Source organism: Salvelinus namaycush, chromosome 1 (genome assembly GCF_016432855.1).
Source record: "Salvelinus namaycush isolate Seneca chromosome 1, SaNama_1.0, whole genome shotgun sequence".
NCBI lineage: Eukaryota > Metazoa > Chordata > Actinopteri > Salmoniformes > Salmonidae > Salvelinus > Salvelinus namaycush.
In genome coordinates, this window is record NC_052307.1 from 79,210,430 (window position 1) to 79,231,335 (window position 20,906).

Genomic DNA, 20,906 nt, shown 5'->3' on the forward strand with positions numbered 1-20,906 from the left:
CACCAACATGTAAAACCCCCAAAAACGGCGGAGGAGTGTTAGGCCTACGTTGACAAAATGACAAAAAAACAACCCAAAGGACTAAAACATCTCAAGCTCCCAAAATGGTGGTGGGTGGGTGACAAATACACAAAAAGCGACAACGTGCATGCCAGCGTAAACTGTCTAGTGGGTCTCACACCTGTGTTGGGGGAAGTGTACTCAGGCCACCAACCTCCCATGTTCTCCCCCTCCTCCTCCATCGGGGTGGTGCTCTCAGATCCGCCACTGTGTGGGTCCTGGTGGAACGCCTGCTTGCCATCAAACTCAAAGTCATCCTGCGTGGGGGTGGGGTGACAATACTCATTTTAGTCTAGTGACTGAAGTACATTTCGTCTGGGATGTTACAGAGGATAGCGTACAAATCTAACGTCAGACAGAACTACAGTAACATTTAATCTCCCTTGTTATACTGATCATCTACAGGCATCCTTGCTGGCCGTGACCATGTGACCACGCTCTCCGAGGGTGTCTCAGGGAGAGTTGGGATATGCAATAATTCACACGTGTATTAATACACTTGTACTTGAAAGAGGACAAATATTATCACACATAAAATTATTATTATTGCTGCCTTATTCCTTCCCAGCTCTGAACTCACCACACCTTCCTTCTACCAAATCACTCACCCATCTTGCCACTTCCCCTCCATCATTCATTCTCCCCCTCTCCCTTTTACTCCGTACCTGCAGGCTGTGTTGGTGGGCGGTGCCTCCCATTTTCTTGCCGCCCCTATGTGGCCCTGTGAGACCCCGGGCCTGCACCAGCTCCTCCTCCAACTCCTGCTGCCGGCTGGCCAGCGCTGGATCGGAGCAGCCGGGAAAGAACCAGTCATCCTCAATCAGTTTTGTGCCACAGGGAAGGGGAGGGAGCGATGAGGGGGGTGTTTTTGGGTTACAGAGTTGAACCCCAGAGATGCATTACAGGAGGGGGGTAGAGAGATGGAGGTAGAGAGATGGAGAGACAGAGATGGAGAGATAGAGGATGGTTTAAGAAAGACAGATGATACAGGGAAAGGAGGGAGTGAGACAGAGATAATGGATAGTGAGAGAAGAGTGAGAGAGGATGAAAGACAAGAGGGAAAGACTGCAAAAGAGTACGCTCACCCAATGGATGAACACACAACAGCAGCATTGCACACAAGGAAACGTGCAGACTCACTCCAGAGAGGAGAGAAAGAGAGCTAGAGCACTCCAGACTCCTGTGAGCGTGTGTTCTTTACATATGTTTGTGTGTGTGTGTGTGTGTGTTGATTGTGTGGCTGTGTAGACTTTCCTAAAAGCAGAGTTTCTGGTCAAAGCCATGCATAACTAATAGGGAGGGAGACAGGCTGCAACCAAACACGAGGAGGATGGAAGGGGGGCGGGCCGGGGCAGTGGTTGCAATGTCTTTACGGCTCAAGGAGACTGTACTGCAACAACATTTTCAATGGTGATTTGGCATACTGGAAAGCAGGGAGGTCACAGCCATTCCGACTGAAAGCTGCCCACATTGTGATTGGACTGTGATCAGTGGTCACTACATTTTTAATTATCAGTGGTCACTAGTCAGTGATTGGACCATCAAGGGGAGGGGGCAGCAATCACATTTATGGCAAATTGATCAATCAGGGCCAACAATTTGCACAAAACTCATTCCCATCTGTTTTGTGATATCAGGTAGATGGGGGAGGGATGGGGGAGGACTAGCTAAAAGCAAAGAGTGACAGAGAGAAGGGTTTCATTGGGTGACAGAGAGAAGGGTTTCATTGGGTGACAGAGAGAAGGGTTTCACTGGGTGACAGAGAGAAGGGTTTCATTGGGTGACAGAGAGAAGGGTTTCATTGGGTGACAGAGAGAAGGGTTTCATTGGGTGACAGAGAGAAGGGTTTCATTGGGTGACAGAGGGAAGGGTTTCATTGGGTGACAGAGAGAAGGGTTTCATTGGGTGACAGAGAGAAGGGTTTCACTGGGTGACAGAAAGAAGGGTTTCACTGGGTGACAGAGAGAAGGGTTTCACTGGGTAAGGATTGCAGATGTGGTAGTGCAAAGTGGTCAATGTAACCAAGCGGGGGGAAAAAAAAAAAGTCATTTATTTTCAATGAGGACTCTTTAGATTCTTGAATTCCAAGGAATCTCCTTGAATGGACTGAACTGATATGGAATTGACTCCATATAATTAATTAAGTGATGAGCAATCATTGAATGGACATGACAATATTTAATTGTTTAGATGTTAAGATGAGCTCCAGAAACCAGGTTTGAGTAGGAATGCACCAGACATTGCACCAGTCAGCTACTTCAGCAACTACAAGCACCAAGGGTGGCAGCGTTACGCAGGCAAATGACAGCAATGAGGTTAGCAAGCGTTAGTAAAGATGGATAGATGATTGGAGAGGACGAAAGCCTTGAAAAACAGCACCACTTGCAGTGTGTGAGTGTGCGTGCATGTGTGTGTGTTAGGAGAACACATAAAACTCCCTCAAGCTATTATGTCAGTATATTATATAATTCCACATCATCTGTCAAGTAACTATGCTCACAATGACATCACAACTGTAGCCTAGAATTTTCACTTTAGTGTTATTAGTGGTTTAGATATAGCCTAATTTTTCTATAAATTAAACAATAAGGATATTTCATAATTCTATTAGAGGAGTCTTCTAGGGCTCTTTTGATTGGTTTATTTCTTCTTTATAAACAAAATCATTGGTTTATTTCTTTTTTCCACATAAGCTCCGCCCTCAGTTAGTCCTAATTCCAGTGTTAGCGTTAGCCTTCCCACCACCATTGAAGCCTTGTAATTTTGTTGTGTTAATAGGTTTTGCAGATCAGTTCAAGGACAGCGTCATTGTGAAGTCAACGGAGTCCGAAGGTGGCAGGGAAAGTTGGGGGAGGGAGAGACGGAAGGAAGGAGAGAGGGAGGGGAAAATGGGAGGAAAGGAAACTGAAAAAGAGAGGGAGATACTGAAAGAAAGAAAGACTACATGGAGGAGGGGGGACTAATAAAAAGCACAGGCCTCCACTGTACTGCCTCCAGTTTACCCCGGAGGAGGTGAAAAGGATCCTGGGAAACTGAGGACAGTACAGTGGGCGCAGGCTTTTGCTGAGGGTGATGGGCCTGCATGCACAAAACTGATGGGAAACAGGTTCTTGTTGGCTGCCCCCATCCCAGGAGCAGGGAGCGGAGGAGGAGGGGGGAGGACATGGGGTAGGGGTTGGGGGGGGGCGCAGAGCCAGAACGAAAAGCTCGCCGGGGACGGATGGTTGAAGGGGAAAAAAATGAAACAAAAAATAAACATGCTCAGTTGGACAGTGAGGGGCTCTCAAACAACAACAACAGAAGACATTGAACTTTAACAGATAACTTCTCTAGAATTCCCTCCCACCTTCCTTCCTCCCTGTTTCCATGGGTAAAAGATGTATGCTGTTTGACAGTATATAACAAAAGGTTTGGACGGAGTGGTAGCTGTGTTCTGTGTCGTCGAGGGAGGCGGGTTGGCGGCTGCTGGGTGATACGACTGTTGCATTTCGGTCTGAGGTGAGGTTTAGTGTCTGTGGTGTGTTGTGTCAGTGTGTCAGCCCCCTGTGGTAGTGCCAGTGCGCCCTGTGTGTGTGTGGATCACCCCCCAGCGGTGGCGGGGCCCTTACCCTCTCTCTCCTCCTCCATGTGGCTCATGCGCAGGGCCATGGTGGCCTTCTCCTCGCGGGCACGGTCCCTGGCCGTCACCGCCTCCGACACCATCTCCTGCCAGTCCAGCACCTGGCTCTGGGCGTCGTCGGCGCTACCTGACTCGCTGGCCTAGTGTGTGTAGGATCAGAAAGACATGAGAAGCAGGATATTGGTTTGGGGGTGGAGGAAGGATTGGGTCCAGAGATAAGGCGTTCATTTATTCTCATCCAGGGATTACTCAACATGGGAGAATGTGGTGTTTGATTTCATCTGAGGACAAGTGGCTTTACATCAGAGAAGTGAAGTCGTCAATAGGATAGATGTGTCAGATGTGTTTGGTGTACGGTGCCAGCAGGGTTTCCGTTAGGAAAATGAGGCGCCGGACATTTGACCTGCATCATTTGCCAGATCATTTTGAAATGTACCGGACCCATATGTATTGGGTGCGTAACCTGATTACGTCATCCACCCAAGGTGCTGAGAAATCCCATTTAGATTACGGTAATTCATCTGAACAGAACATGCAACTGGAGGATGCAACGCCGTCAAGCCTCCTTCTTACTGAATCCTGATGAGCACTTTGAAGATGTTAGAATAACTGTCCACATTTACTGTTCCTCAGTCAACAAGGAGTAACCAACAGCAACATCACTAGCCTTTGACAATCTACTATCCCCCATAGTAGAAAAGTTGACCTATTCTATTGTTCAGCTTGTCGTTCTTTGCGAGAAATAAATAGCCTATTCCAAACAGACTCTGGGACAGTTGTGAGACGATAGATCCCAAAATCATACAACCAGTAGGACTAGGATACATCAAAAAACTTTAAACAGCAATGAGGCTGATGCAACAGATCAGAACATTTAGCTTGAAATGTTGATAAACTAGTATTTCATCACATTATAAGTGCAGCGATGCGCACAAGGCAGTAGGCTACACGCAAATGTTTGTTCCATAATGCAATTAGCGAACCGCACCAGAAAGCAGGTTCATGAGACAGAGATAAAACATTTAGCAGGGAAGATCTAATGATGCAACAACTAGTATGGGTTGCTAATATGACTAGGGTTGAAGTTTGGCAACTGGTGAGAGCATGAGAGAAACAGGCTGCTGGTTTCAATGGCATAAGCCTATGGAAGTCTTTATAAAATACTTTTGGCTAGTCTACTTTGATGCAAGGTAAGACATGCCTCACAATATGAAGTAAAACATTCAGATTTCAAACAATTAAGTATAAGTTTTCTTCATGCTGAAGCTATGCACTTGATTGGCGAATGTAAAGCGCGCTTCAATTACCAGTTGGGGGGCAAAAGCCGGCTATTACTGGTTAACGGAAACCTTGAGTGACGGTCAAGGTATGCATCCATAGATGAACCCATCTACCCCTCACGGTTTCCCCCAACATTGAGTATCAAGTATCATGACTAGACACCACTACTGCACTGCATGCCGGGATGTAGGTGGTACTTCCTCATTTTTTATTTTACCTTTATTTAACTAGGCAAGTCAATTAAGAACAAATTCTTATTTTCAATGTCGGCCTAGGAACAGTGGGTTAACTGCCTTGTTCAGGGGCAGAACAACAGATTTGTACCTTGTCAGCTCGGGGATTTGAACTTGCAACCTTTCGGTTACTAGTCCAACGCTCTAACCACTAGGCTACCCTGCCACCCCCATTGCAGTGCATGTTGGGGGTACCGTCTGGTGGGGTTTGAACTCTGACCTGAGAGGCGGCTCTCTTGGTGACCTGCTCCAGGTCGGAGGCCATCTTCCTCTGCTGCTCCTCGTACACCACCAGCTTGGCCTCCAGTACATCTACAGGAGGACAGAGGACATGTTAACATCTACATGAGGACAGAGGACATGTTAACCACCTCCAGCACATCTACAGGAGGACATGTTAACCACCTCCAGCACATCTACAGGAGGACAGAGGACATGTTAACCACCTCCAGCACATCTACAGGAGGACAGAGGACATGTTAGAGACGGAATACAATGTAAACAGATTCTGAATAACACGCTGAAGGTACATTGACAAAGATCAAACAGAACAAGCGACCAAAATAACATAATAACACTTGTAAACATGGGGAGCCGTTGCTCATTTAGATGGGTCTTCAAACCTCTTGTAAATCCTCACCAGACTACACAGAGATTAGTTTCAGTACAGAGAACATCTGCAGTAGAAAACCCTTTTGTTAAAGAGATAGTTCACTTTGAATTTAAAGAAATGCTTTTTTCCCTAGCGTTGCTAAATTCTCCAAAAACGCTAGACAAAAGAGGGGGTGGGGTGTTTGCTAAATACCCAATTAAAACACATATTTTTTTAAAAGAGTTATAAATGATAACACCAAGGAGAAGTCCACAATAAGATAACACTTACAAAACTAGCTAGCACGTTAAGTTCATTACACCATGGTCCAGATAAGTGTAGTCAGGTGATTGATGATAGTTGAAGACTCTCCTCACCGTTCTTGGCCTTGATCTCGTCGTACTGCTCCAGCTTCCACAGCGTCTCCTCCCGCTCCTCCTCCAGATCCGTGATGCGGCTGCGCAGGGACGTCACGTCAGGGCCCACTCTGCCAGACTGGAGGAGTGTCAAAGTTCACAGGTCAAGGAAAGGTCAGCGCAACATGTCTGGTTCTTGAATGAGACTAAACGTGTACGACATACATTCAGGGCAACATTTTCCCTCTCCCAAAGACACGTGCCCTCTGAGCATACTAATCATAGAAGTCTAAATAGATTGGAGCTCTGAATTAAACAGACCATTGTTACAGGAAAGTTACAATATTGATCATCACGCTGCTGATTATAAATTTACTCATCCCGCCTATTTAAAATGTTACAATTAGTTTGCTAGATATAACTGAATCTCTTACCTGGCTTTTCCTCAGCTCGTCCTCTAGCTGTCGAATACGAGACTTTGACCAGGCTTTCATCTTTAGGAACTTGGCTTCCGATTTACTGGCCTCCTCAGATTTCAGCTTGGCTTGTGCTGCGAGAGACGAGAAAGAAGGGGGGGAGACAGAGAGAGAAAAGAGAGTGACAGGAGAAAAGCAGATCATGAGATCTTCACAAGACCTGAAGAAGAGCTTAACATCCCAGGAAGCCCATCAACATTATATAAGCATCCTATGGTCTGTAGAATGTGTGTATCTGTCCACATCTGTACCGACTACCTACCTTCCAGCTCGTTCATCCTCTGGGCCGTGGCTGGAGAATCCCCGCCGCTCCCTGCTTGCGTTTGGGTCTGAAGCTCGGCGACAGGGGTCCTTCCCAGCTCCTCCTGTAGCTGCCCGCGAAGTGCCTGCTCCCGCTCGGCCAGCTGGGCCTCGTGGCACTCGGCGGCACGGCGCAGCTCGCCCTGATGCTTCTCCAAGAGGTCCCGCAGCTGAGCCCGCATCACGTGCTTCTCAGCCTCCATCTTGGACCCGAGGCTCTCGCGCTCCACCTGCAGCCGCCGCGCCCGCTCCACAAGGTCCTGGGAGAGAAAAGGAAGGTTGAGGGGAGAGCAGGAGGAGGGGAGAGAGAGGTAAGGATGAGGGAAGGAGGAACAATTGGTGATCACTGTTCTAGGCTAGGGTTGTCGCGAGAGAGATTACATCATAAGGGGATTGGTCTCCCTCATCTGAAGTTAATTACTCCAGGGTCACCGTTGATAGTGGCAGACCCTGGCCGTCACGCCACTCTCCGAGGGTGTCCGGAGAGATGGGATTCGCAAAAAACACATTTAGAATTCACACAGGCGTATTAATACACACTTGTACATGTATGAAATAGGACAAATATAAGCACCCACCAAATTATTATTATTATTCATTATAGTAGTAGCCATCACCAAGACTGTAACCTTGATTCTCCACCCTTTCCTAGTAGTGTGCACTTGCACACTCCCTGTAAGGGATATAATAGCATTGTATTGATGTAAGAGTAGTCTGGAGAGTTCTCGTCATTGTTAAATGTATGCAGGAAGGTTTGGAAGTGGACACACACTTTGGGAGAAAGGAAGAGAATTGGAACGTAGCCCATATTGTTTTGGCCCACCCTTCCAATGGGTATAGCTGTTAACACCCATGTGGTTCATTATAATATATCATAATATATGCCATTTAGCAGAAGCTTTTATCCAAAGTGACGTACAGTCATGTGTGCATACATTCTTCATATGGGTGGCCCCAGCGGGAAACAAACCCCCTGATCCAGGCGGCGCAAGCGCCATGCTCTACCTGAGACACAAAGAGGACCCCTTAAAGGGATAGTTCACCTTAAATCAAGTTTGACCTATTTAAATAACCCCTCACCTTGATCTGCTGGTCTCTGGAGTCAACCTCCCCCTGGAAGACATCAATCACCTGGTTTTTACCCTGCAGCACCTCCTCCTTCTCATGTAGTTTCTGTTTCAGAGCCTTCAGGAGCTGGGGAGGACAGACAGCCATGTCAGCAACTACACTACCCACGGTGCACAGCAGTGATACTGTATATCACAACTTGATCTTGTGGTCACAATAGGACATTGCATGTTGTAACTGAAAATGTTTAACTTTTGGTACAATTCGCTGGATGTATAACTGTTTTGAATGTTCCTTCCAATGACTTAAGATAGAATAATCTATAGTGTATCTACAGCTAGCATGCAGCCGGGTTACAGAGTTCAGAATGAATAGAGTAACTTCACGGAATAAGGACAATTTAAAGTGGGTTCATAGTAGATTTTACTGGTCATTTTAAATGGTAAAACAAAAGTAACAGCGGTAAATCCTCTAGTCTAGTTTACCTGTTCCAGATCAGCGCTGGCGTCAGACTTGGCGGCCAACTTGAAGAGCTCCTGCTCATGCATCTGGTTGACCTCCATTAGCTTGTTGTCTTTCTGCAGAATGATGTCTTTAAACGTCTGGATCTGAAACAACAGTTCATTCAGAAGACATTTGTGAAGCTTGAATACACGGCTGGTCACGGGTGGTCTGACAGGGAAGCTTGAATCCAGGCTGGTCACGGCTAGTCTGACAGGGAAGCTTGAATACACAGCTGGTCTGACAGGGAAGCTTGAATACACGGCGGGTCACGGCTGGTCTGACAGGGAAATAGAGCGTTTGCAATTTCTTCAGCTGATGAGGTGAACAGTGATGTGATTGGCCATGACACAGAAAACATGAAAAAGCTGATTTTACAGGGACGGGGGGAGGAGTTGAGTTGTAACTGGATTTTTTGTTTTTGTTTTATCTGTCATTAATAAACGTGACGATAAATAATGTGATGATTAAAAAAATAGTACATATCTCTTATAATCTAAAGTCATAAGCAGATTTGCTGATAAATCACGTTTAAAAAAAATCACATCTGCGAAATCTGTGATTTTTCACCATAACCTACGTTTTGCTTGTACATGTTCTCCTTGTCCTCGAAGGCGGCCTTTTCTGTGACTAGGAGCTCCTTGAGGCTCTCAGTCTGCTCCTGCAGCAGGCTGTAACGTTCATCACCCTCGCCCACCTTCCTGGTCAGATTTAGGACCAGCAGCTGCAGCTCCGCCAGGGAGCCCGCTCCGCTCTCCTCCGGCAACGCCTGGAAAATCACCCAAAAACCTCGTATTAGATTGTGTGGTGGGAAACCTCGTATTAGATTGTGTGGTGGGAAACCTCGTATTAGATTGTGTGGTGGGAAACCTCGTATTAGATTGTGTGGTGGGAAACCTCGTATTAGATTGTGTGGTGGGAAACCTCGTATTAGATTGTGTGGTGGGAAACCTCGTATTAGATTGTGTGGTGGGAAACCTCATATTAGATTGTGTGGTGGGAAACCTCGTATTAGATTGTGTGGTGGGAAACCTCGTATTAGATTGTGTGGTGGGAAACCTCGTATTAGATTGTGTGGTGGGAAACCTCATATTAGATTGTGGTGGGAAACCTCGTATTAGATTGTGTGGTGGGAAACCTCATATTAGATTGTGGTGGGAAACCTCGTATTAGATTGTGTGGTGGGAAACCTCATATTAGATTGTGTGGTGGGAAACCTCATATTAGATTGTGGTGGGAAACCTCGTATTAGATTGTGTGGTGGGAAACCTCATATTAGATTGTGTGGTGGGAAACCTCATATTAGATTGTGTGGTGGGAAACCTCATATTAGATTGTGGTGGGAAACCTCGTATTAGATTGTGTGGTGGGAAACCTCGTATTAGATTGTGTGGTGGGAAACCTCGTATTAGATTGTGTGGTGGGAAACCTCGTATTAGATTGTGTGGTGGGAAACCTCGTATTAGATTGTGTGGTGGGAAACCTCGTATTAGATTGTGTGGTGGGAAACCTCGTATTAGATTGTGTGGTGGGAAACCTCGTATTAGATTGTGTGGTGGGAAACCTCATATTAGATTGTGTGGTGGGAAACCTCGTATTAGATTGTGTGGTGAGAATGGGAAACCTCGTATTAGATTGTGTGGCGGGAAACCTCGTATTAGATTGTGTGGTGGGAAACCTCGTATTAGATTGTGTGGTGGGAAACCTCGTATTAGATTGTGTGGTGGGAAACCTCGTATTAGATTGTGTGGTGGGAAACCTCATATTAGATTGTGTGGTGGGAAACCTCGTATTAGATTGTGTGGTGAGAATGGGAAACCTCGTATTAGATTGTGTGGCGGGAAACCTCGTATTAGATTGTGTGGTGGGAAACCTCGTATTAGATTGTGTGGTGGGAAACCTCGTATTAGATTGTGTGGTGGGATACCTCGTATTAGATTGTGGGGTGGGAAACCTCGTATTAGATTGTGTGGCGGGAAACCTCGTATTAGATTGTGTGGCGGGAAACCTCGTATTAGATTGTGTGGTGGGAAACCTCGTATTAGATTGTGTGGTGAGAATGGAAAACCTCGTATTAGATTGTGTGATGGGAAACCTCGTATTAGATTGTGTGGTGAGAATGGGAAACCTCGTATTAGATTGTGTGGTGGGAAACCTCGTATTAGATTGTGTGGTGGGAAACCTCGTATTAGATTGTGTGGTGGGAAACCTCGTATTAGATTGTGTGGTGGGAAACCTCGTATTAGATTGTGTGGTGGGAAACCTCGTATTAGATTGTGTAGTGGGAAACCTCGTATTAGATTGTGTGGTGGGAAACCTCGTATTAGATTGTATGGTGGGAAACCTCGTATTAGATTGTATGGTGGGAAACCTCATATTAGATTGTGTGGTGGGAAACCTCGTATTAGATTGTGTGGTGGGAAACCTCATATTAGATTGTGTGGTGGGAAACCTCGTATTAGATTGTGTGGTGGGAAACCTCGTATTAGATTGTGTGGTGGGAAACCTCATATTAGATTGTGTGGTGGGAAACCTCGTATTAGATTGTGTGGTGGGAAACCTCGTATTAGATTGTGTGGTGGGATACCTCGTATTAGATTGTGTGGTGGGAAACCTCGTATTAGATTGTGTGGTGGGAAACCTCGTATTAGATTGTGTGGTGGGAAACCTCGTATTAGATTGTGTGGTGGGAATGGGAAACCTCGTATTAGATTGTGTGGCGGGAAACCTCGTATTAGATTGTGTGGCGGGAAACCTCGTATTAGATTGTGTGGCGGGAAACCTCGTATTAGATTGTGTGGCGGGAAACCTCGTATTAGATTGTGTGGTGGGAAACCTCGTATTAGATTGTGTGGTGGGAAACCTCGTATTAGATTGTGTGGTGGGAAACCTCGTATTAGATTGTGTGGTGGGAAACCTCGTATTAGATTGTGGGGTGGGAAACCTCGTATTAGATTGTGGGGTGGGAAACCTCGTATTAGATTGTGTGGTGGGAAACCTCGTATTAGATTGTGTGGTGGGAAACCTCGTATTAGATTGTGTGGTGGGAAACCTCGTATTAGATTGTGTGGTGGGAAACCTCGTATTAGATTGTGTGGTGGGAAACCTCGTATTAGATTGTGTGGTGGGAAACCTCGTATTAGATTGTGTGGTGGGAATGGGAAACCTCGTATTAGATTGTGGGGTGGGAAACCTCGTATTAGATTGTGTGGTGGGAAACCTCGTATTAGATTGTGGGGTGGGAAACCTCGTATTAGATTGTGTGGTGGGAAACCTCGTATTAGATTGTGTGGTGGGAAACCTCGTATTAGATTGTGTGGTGGGAATGGAAAACCTCGTATTAGATTGTGTGGTGGGAAACCTCGTATTAGATTGTGTGGTGGGAAACCTCATATTAGATTGTGTGGTGGGATACCTCGTATTAGATTGTGTGGTGGGATACCTCGTATTAGATTGTGTGGTGGGAAACCTCGTATTAGATTGTGTGGTGGGAAACCTCGTATTAGATTGTGTGGTGGGAAACCTCGTATTAGATTGTGTGGTGGGAAATCTCGTATTAGATTGTGTGGTGGGAAACCTCATATTAGATTGTGGTGGGAAACCTCGTATTAGATTGTGTAGTGGGAAACCTCGTATTAGATTGTGTGGTGGGAAACCTCATATTAGATTGTGGTGGGAAACCTCATATTAGATTGTGTGGTGGGAAACCTCATATTAGATTGTGTGGTGGGAAACCTCGTATTAGATTGTGTGGTGAGAATGGAAAACCTCGTATTAGATTGTGTGGTGGGAAACCTCGTATTAGATTGTGTGGTGGGAAACCTCATATTAGATTGTGTGGTGGGAAACCTCGTATTAGATTGTGGTGGGAAACCTCGTATTAGATTGTGTGCATGAGGTCATGGATAATATGACTGTGCTGGTCTGGAACAAAAAGCTGCACACCCCATGTATCTCCAGGACCAGGGCTAGTGACTACTGTTACTGGAGTCCCAACATCTCTCTGAAATCCGTAGTGTCCCAATAGCAGAAGCATTATTGTTGGGTCGTGCCAATTTGTCCATGTGATGTATATTTCAAGGACAATAAAGCTTCTGGAATTTGTATTTACCCTGTGCTCCGTGTCGGGTTGGGCTGGAGGCGTGGCCGTCTGCTCTCCGGTGGCCATGCCCGTCTGCAGGTGGACTATGTAGGCCTCCTTCTCTGACAGCTTCCTGTTTCGCTCCACCAGCATGGCGTCCATGTCCGCACCACGCTGCCTCTGGGCCTCCAGCTCTCGTGACTGGTAGAGGGAAAGACGTGGTCACGGGTCAGATGCACATCGGCGCACACACACAGTAGACACAACAACACTCAAACACAAAAATATATACTCATTCACACACAATTTGGAGAATTTTCCAAACACCTTGAAGATACTGGATCAGGTACAACTAAGTATTAAAAGACAGACACACTATACATACACACTTGATGGGCAAAGCAACCTGAACCACAAACATAAATAAAGACCTATTCTTTATGTAACAGTGTAGGCCTTGGCTACAAGATCGACCTGGGATGGATCGACCTGGGATGGATCGACCTGGGATGGATTGACCTAAGATGGATCGACCTGGGATGGATCGACCTGGGATGGATCGACCTGGGATGGATCGACCTGGGATGGATCGACCTAAGATGGATCGACCTGGGATGGATCGACCTGGGATGGATCGACCTGGGATGGATCGACCTGGGATGGATCGACCTAAGATGGATCGACCTAAGATGGATTGACTTAAGATGGATCGACCTGGAATGGATCGACCTAAGATGGATCGACCTAAGATGGATTGACCTAAGATGGATCGACCTGGGATGGATCGACCTGGGATGGATCGACCTAAGATGGATCGACCTGGGACGGATCGACCTGGGACGGATCGACCTGGGACGGATCGACCTGGGACGGATCGACCTGGGACGGATCGACCTAAGATGGATTGACTTAAGATGGATCGACTTAAGATGGATCGACCTGGAATGGATCGACCTAAGATGGATCGACCTAAGATGGATCGACCTAAGATGGATCGACCTGGGACGGATCGACCTGGGATGGATCGACCTAAGATGGATCGACCTAAGATGGATCGACCTGGGAAGGATCGACCTGGGATGGATCGACCTGGGATGGATCGACCTGGGATGGATCGACCTAAGATGGATCGACCTAAGATGGATCGACCTGGGATGGGTTGACCTGGGATGGGTTGACCTGGGATGGATCGACCTAAGATGGATTGACCTGGGATGGGTTGACCTGGGATGGATTGACCTAAGATGGATTGACCTAAGATGGATCGACCTGGGATGGGTTGACCTGGGATGGATTGACCTGGGACGGATCGACCTGGGATGGATTGACCTAGGTCTAGATGAAAATGATAAATTGTGTTACATGTTATCAGGTAATAATATTAATAAAGCATGCCACCTTATCCTCCAAAGGAGATTTATAAGGGCCCAACTGTCATTTTGTCTACTGTACGTCGTTTTCTGTTTATGCATACATGTGTATAGATGATGTAATTCATTATAGATGATGCCTCTACCATGTTTGACTAGGATTGTTTTTAGTGTCTCAAAACTGAGTGGTCCACATTGTGGTTTGAAAAATCTGTATTTTGTATCATTGTGGAGTGACACTAAAATACATTTTTCTAAACTCTCGGACACAACCCCTCATATCTCACTGACAAGGCCACACTGTTTTAAAACATAGCCATGGTATATGAACATTCCCATAGTTAAGGAAACGCGAGCTGAGCACTGTGAGACTTTCTGAATAGGCCTATTAGGAGAAATTACTTTGTAGATAAGAGAATGGAGGCAAACACCTCAGTCACATTCATTAGGGCATGACATAGCAAAACGGTTTGCAACAGAAAACAAGTCCAGGCAGTACTTCTCTGTTTCAGTCCGTTTTCTTGCACTTGGTGCCTAATGAACAGGACCCATGTTAGTTGTGGCCTGAGGGCACCTTGCAGGAGATAATAACACTACGCCAACTCATTCCTCACATCCTTGCAGGAGGATATTGGCTTCCCTTATCTGTCCGCTGGCTAAGGAAACATGGACCTGGGCTTTCTGCTCAGGAACAAGGTGATGTTTCTATTTCGAGTGGTGACATTCTCTTGTTACTACCGGTATGTAGACAACAAAATAAAGGGTTGTTTTAAAAAGTTAGTTCACAACAACACTGGATTGACGAAAGCCATGTTCTATACAACTCATACACAGAGTATTAAAGCCTTTTTACTGTGGAATGTTTTAGTTGTGACACACTAAAGTCCACTGCAAACACTAACAACATTGTCCTGGCCTTAGCTTAGTAACACAGTATTTATTTATTTGTGTACTGTTACTGCATTCGGAAAGTATTCAGGCCCCATCCCATTTTGTTACGTTACAGCCTTATTCTAAAAAACTGAAATACCTTATTTACATAAGTATTCATACCCTTTGCTATGAGACTCAAAATTAAGCTCAGGTGCATCCCGTTTCCATTGTTCATCCTTGAGATGTTTCTACAACTTGAATGGAGTCCACCTGTGGTAAATTCAATTGATTGAGCATGATTTGGAAAGGCACACACCTGTCTATATAAGGTGTCACAGTTGACAGTGCATGTCAAAGCAAAAACCAAACCATGAGGTCGAAGGAATTGTCTGTAGAGCTCCGAGACAGAATTGTGTAGAGGCACAGATCTGGGGAAGGGTACCAAAACATTTCTGCAACATTGAATGTCCCTAAGAACACAGTGGCCTCCATCATTCTTAAAAATGGAAGAAGTTTGGAACCGCCAAGACTCTTCTTAGAGCTGGCCGCCCGGCCAAACTGAGCAATCGGTGGAGACGGGCCTTGGTCAGGGAGGTGACCAAGAACCCGATGGTCACGCTGACAGTGCACCAGAGTTCCTCTGTGGAGATGGGAGAACCTTCCAGAAGGACAACCATCTCTGCAGCACTCCACCAATCAGGCCTTTATGGTAGCATGGCCAGACGGAAGCCACTTCAGTAAAAGGCACATGAGAGCCTGCTAGGAGTTTGCCAAAAGGCATCTAAAGGACTCTGACCATGAGAAAAAAGATTCTCTGGTCTGATGAAACCAAGATTGAACTATTTGGCCTGAATGCCAAGCGTCACATCTGGAACAAACCTGGCACCATCCCTACAGTGAAGCATGGTGGTGACAGCATCATGCTGTGGGGATGTTTTTCAGCGGCAGGAACTGGGAGACTAGTCAGGATCGAGGGAAAGATGAATGGAGAAAAGTACCGAGAGATCCTTGATGAAAACCTGCTCCAAAGCACTCAGGACCTCAGACTGGGGCGAAGGTTCACCTCCAGCAGGTCAATGATCCTAAGCACACAGGCAACGCAGGAGCGGCTTCGGGACAAGTCTGTCAATGTCCTTGAGTGGGCCAGCCAGAGCCCGGACTTGAACCCAATCGAACATCTTTGGAGAGACCTGGAAATAGCTGTGCAGCGACGCTTCCCATCTAACTTGACAGAGCTTGAGAGGATCTGCAGAGAAGAATGGGAGAAACTCCCCAAATACAAGTGTGCCAAGCTTGTAGTGTCATACCCAAGAAGACTCAAGGCTTTAATCGCTGCCAAAGGTGCTTCAACAAAGTACTGAGTAAAGGGTCTGAATTCTTATCTAAATGCGACATTTTAGTTTTTATGTTGTATAAATGTGCAGAAATGTCTAAAAAACTGTTTTTGCTTTGTAATTATGGTGTATTGTGTGTAGATTGATGAGCGAAAAATTATTTTTAATCAATTTTAGAATAAGGCTGTAACGTAACAAAATGTGGAAAAAGTCTAGGGGTCTGAATACTTTCCAAATGCACAGTATATAGCAACTAAGCTTTAAACTGCAAATGTGTACATTCTCTAAACCAAACCAAGTTTCATAAGACATTATAAAGCTAGTATGAATGCTCATAGGAATGCATATACAGTGCCTATAGAAAGTTTACACCCCTTTGAACTTCCTTCACATTTTCCTGCCTCAAAATGCATTCTAAAAGGGAATAGATTAGATTTTGGTGAGGGTGTAGGTAGTACCTTGACTTCCAGTTCCTCATCTCTCTGTGACAGCTGATGCTCCAGCTCCTCCACCTTCTTCCTAAGGAGGAGGATCTTCCCGCGGCTGGCCTGCTCGCTTCCCTCTGCACCTCCCTACAGGGGTCACACGCAGGGAAAAACAGGGTCAAAGGTCAGAAGGGTTACTGTGGTTTCCTGTTGCTATTGCTCACTGAACTTGGATGGGTGGATGGATGTGTCTGTCTGTCCGTCTGTGTGTGTACGTGCAAACATATGTGCATGTATGTGCATGCGTGTGTGTGAGCGTGTTACCTTCTTACTGTGGGTGGGAGTCCCCTGGCCCCCAGCTCCACCCCCGGCAGCACCTCCTTTCTTCAGCTCCTCCAGCTGGGCGCTGAGGGAGGTGACCTTGGCTTTGTTCTGGAGACGCATCTTGGACAGCTTGGCCTCGCACGCCTCCTTCTCTGCCTGTGTAGAAAAGAAGGAGGGGGGAGAGAGACATGGTACCTTTAGTTAAAGCTAGGGGTGTCACACATTCACTGTATGTCTTGCTCCGATTTGGAGGGGTCACCTACTCTTTGGAGTTATCGTGTCTTCAACATCAGGTCTTAATAAGCATAACTGTAAAAGCTCATTTGGGCTAACTGTGCCTTAAAAAGGCCATATGGTCACTGAGTTTGTGAGCTGTTTGTTTTATGTGATGCACTGTGCTGTGATCTCAGACTGCCTGAATACCTCTCACATATTAGCCAGTCTGTTTCTTCATTCGTGCACCTTGGTTGGACTGTGAGTTAGTGATAGTAGCCTATACTATTCCCTGTGGACTCCAATGCTGTTTTACTATAGAGTCTATCTATGGAGCCTCTCAGGGAGACTAAGCTATGGCCTGCCATCTATGGCTGTAGTATCAGCAGAGACCACAGTGTTTCTATTGGTCAAAAGAAATTGGTTGTAAATTCCTCAGAAGCCCTCTTGTAGACATGGGGTGCATCCCAAATTGCACTCTATTCCCTATATAGTGCAATACTTTTGACCAGGACCCATCTAATCCCTATATAGGGAATAGGGTGACATTTGGGATGCAGAAATGGTGTCAGCACTCTGTGCAGCACAAGTGGACTTTGACTTGTAAATGAATAGACAAAAGTAACTAAACCACTCCCTGCCATTGAAACAGGATGAATGATTCTATTGTCCTGAATTAAAAACAAACTGACAGCATTGGGGCCTCACTCTGCTGTGGCCGTGTTTGCATTGCGCTTTCTGATAAATGCCTCTACTTTGTCCGTCACCAATCCCTGTGGCTTTAGGAGGGCCTTGAACTGCCACAATGTTGCAGTTGGTAAGAACTGATCTATGGTCAGTTTAAAAATGTTCACCTCTTAATGGTTAGGGTTAGGCATTCGGGAGAGTGTCTAGGAGCATCATCAAACTGGAGCACCCAGGACGTACCTTGAGCTGCTCGTCCTTTGTGCGCAGCGAGCCATCCTTCTCACGGATCAGCTCCTTCAGCTGGGCCACCAGCTGCTCTGTCTGGGCCAGCTGCTCCGCCACCTCCACCAGGGCTGCCTGGCCTCCTTCTCCTCCTCCAGCACCACCACCACCCTGGGGGGAGCCGAGCGCCTGGAGAGAGACCGGGGACCGAGGGTAGGATGGGGGAGGGAGGGAGATATGGTAGAGAGCCAGGAGGGGGAGACAGACAGACGAGAAGAGAGAGAGAAACGAGGAGAGAGAGAGACGAGGAGAGAGAGACAGAGAGAGAGAGACAAGAGAGAGAGAGAGACACAGAGCGAGACAAGGCGAGAGAGAGGCGAGGAGAGAGAGACGAGGAGAGAGAGCAACGAAGAGAGACAAGAAGAGAGAAGAGGAGAGCGAGAGAGATGAAAAGAGACGAGGAGAGCGAGACGAGGAGAGCGAGACGAGGAGAGCGAGACGAGGAGAGCGAGACGAGGAGAGACAAGAGACACAGAGCGAGACAAGGCGAGAGAGAGGCAAGGAGAGAGACGAGGAGAGAGAGAGAGAGAGCGACGAGGAGAGAGAGAGCGACGAGGAGAGAGAGCGACGAGGAGAGAGAGAGAGCGACGAGGAGAGAGAGAGAGCGATGAGGAGAGACAAGGAGAGACCGAGACGAGGAGAGAGAGCAACAAGGAGAGACAGACAAGGAGAGAGAGACAATCTGTTAGTGAAAACAGAAAGCTAGCTTTCGCTGGGACAGAGGAGGGCACGGTATGGATGAGAAAGAGATGGGGTATACACAGGGGGACAGCTCCATGTCTTCACTATGGTAATGTATGGAGGGATTCTAGATGTGTGAGGACTGAATAGGTTTCAGCTAACAACATAGCCCAACTCCAATAAACGTATTATACAAACAGCTAAGGGATAAGAACAAGAAGAATGGGCTAGGCTAGGAACTGAAAGGAAAAGTCTGTGGGGTTGTTGTTAGGGGTTGATTGTCGTGAATTGGGGCGGAAGTGTGGAGGGGTAGCTGTGGCTTCACTACAGGAAGTATGAGTTCTGATCCTCACACAGTCAAAAGCTGTGTGCTCAGCATTCTCCCTAATCCCCCCCCCCAACTATGGGGTTATGGGCTGATGGCTTTGGAAGAACACACACGACATTGCACACACGTGTGTACACACACACACACAAATGGGCACACTACATGTACATAGCACAGGTGCATTCCTTCACAAACAGACATATTGGTTTGATACTTACTCCCTGGCCAGGCCCGCCCTCTTCATTGGAAAACCACTTCAGCATGGTTTAGAGTGCTACTTCCTGGGGTCAAATAAACAACAGGGACATTTAGTCCACAACCAAAGCATTTAAACAAATAGGCTACCCTACACATAACCATGACAACTAACACAGGACATTCAATGGAATTCGGGATAACAATGACTAAACCTCATCTGAGCTGGAAGCACTACTGCGGCTAGGCTAAAACTTAAGTGGCCTATCAAATTCAAGCTTCAGTGAAGCTCTGAAGCTCTTGCATCAGAAGTTGAGTCATGGAGCTGTCTTGAGGGCTGTTTTCAACAACAAAAACATAGCAATGTCAGTTTCAGATCCTGGGGCTTTTTGAAGGCCTGTGCCACATAATTAATTTGGGAACACCAAACATATCCCGGTCCACAGAAATGTTGGAATGTCCCCCAAGAGGATCCTCAGGCTCTAGGACCCAATACTAGCCTAGGTATTGTGAGTAGTGTGGAATGTATGAGTGAAAACAAGCATGCAAGCTTACATATAGTAGATTTTTTTTACATGTTTTAAAGCAAACTCTAAAAAATTGAGTGACAGCAAATCCATTTACTTTTTAATTTCCACATCTACACTAGGATGTCAAATAGCCTATGTTTGTGAAATGGTGTCTATCCATAGCCTAACTGACATAACGCAAGACTAAGATAAGACATAGGCCTACGGTATTCACCCCGTTGCAACTGACGTTTTTCAACGCAATCCGACTAATGAATACACCCATTTGTTAGGCTACTGCACCTCCGAGTGCAACACAGTGAGGCTACATTGGTTCCCACTCACAGACTAGCCTATTCCATGAACAGCTTGTTACATGCCAGGGATAAAGCGTTTCAGAGTAGGAGTGCTGATCAAGGACCCCTCCTGTCCATATAACCTTACTCATTATGACTGAAAAGACTAAACTGATCCAAGATCAGCACTCTAAGACTCATTGTGAATACAGGCCCAGGTCTGTAAGCGGTGCCCCCGCACATTGACTCTGTACCAGTACCCCCATGTATATAGTCTCGCTATTGTTATTTTACTGTTTGCTCTTGAATTACTTGTTACTTTTATTTCTTATTATTATTATTTTTTTTAAACTGCATTGTTGGTTAGGGGCTCATAAGTAAACATTTCACTGTAAGGTGAAAAAAATACCTGTTATATTCGGCACATGTGACTAATACAATTTGATTTGAGAGCATGTTAGTGGAAAGGAGTGAGGAATCACTCAATTCTGGCTGCTACTAATGACAATGAGCAGTGGGTTGTTTATGATTCTGCAATCTAGACAGGTAAGGTGAGTTGTTATATTGCACAACAAGGGCTGGAAGCCAGTCATTTAACTGAGTGGCCTGAGATGCTGGCAGCCAAAAAGCTGTTTGACGCACATGTCACATGACATACAGCCAGGAGAAAATCAGGCCAAACCAGTTCACTCATGCATACAACAAGTCATGCCACTCCCTCTGTGCCCAGCTGCCCAAATCTCATTCCTCGGTTTCACTGGCCCGTAACAGAACAACGTTAATAATCTCAAGCAGAAAAATGCTGGGTTGGCCCTACGAGGT

At 46.2% G+C, this 20,906-nt stretch overlaps 1 protein-coding gene across 1 annotated transcript; it reads right to left on the reverse strand.

Annotated features, from left to right (window-relative positions):
- Positions 1-3,639: 3,639 nt before the first annotated feature.
- On the reverse strand, positions 3,640-19,347 carry LOC120053140 (golgin subfamily A member 6-like protein 6). The gene is made up of 13 exons (XM_039000331.1): positions 19,303-19,347; positions 18,034-18,204; positions 16,894-17,049; positions 16,603-16,716; positions 12,598-12,768; positions 9,067-9,255; positions 8,471-8,593; positions 7,998-8,111; positions 6,880-7,177; positions 6,576-6,691; positions 6,163-6,280; positions 5,414-5,505; positions 3,640-3,819 (listed from the first exon to the last, which is right to left on the reverse strand). Exons 1-13 carry the CDS (start codon positions 19,345-19,347, stop codon positions 3,640-3,642), a joined length of 1,887 nt encoding a protein of 628 aa, XP_038856259.1.
- Between the last annotated feature and the right edge of the window lie 1,559 nt (positions 19,348-20,906).

What these genes read in the sequence shown, in the direction of transcription:
- LOC120053140 (XM_039000331.1), bottom strand. Translation starts at nt 19,347, where the DNA reads ATGCTGAAGTGGTTTTCCAATGAAGAGGGCGGGCCTGGCCAGGGA. An exon ending in AGAACATGTACAAGCAAAAC is followed by an intron (nt 8,594 to 9,066) that starts GTAGGTTATGGT and finishes CTGTTGTTTCAG; the next exon opens with ATCCAGACGTTTAAAGACAT. An exon ending in CCAGAGACCAGCAGATCAAG is followed by an intron (nt 7,178 to 7,997) that starts GTGAGGGGTTAT and finishes TTTCTCTCCCAG; the next exon opens with GACCTTGTGGAGCGGGCGCG.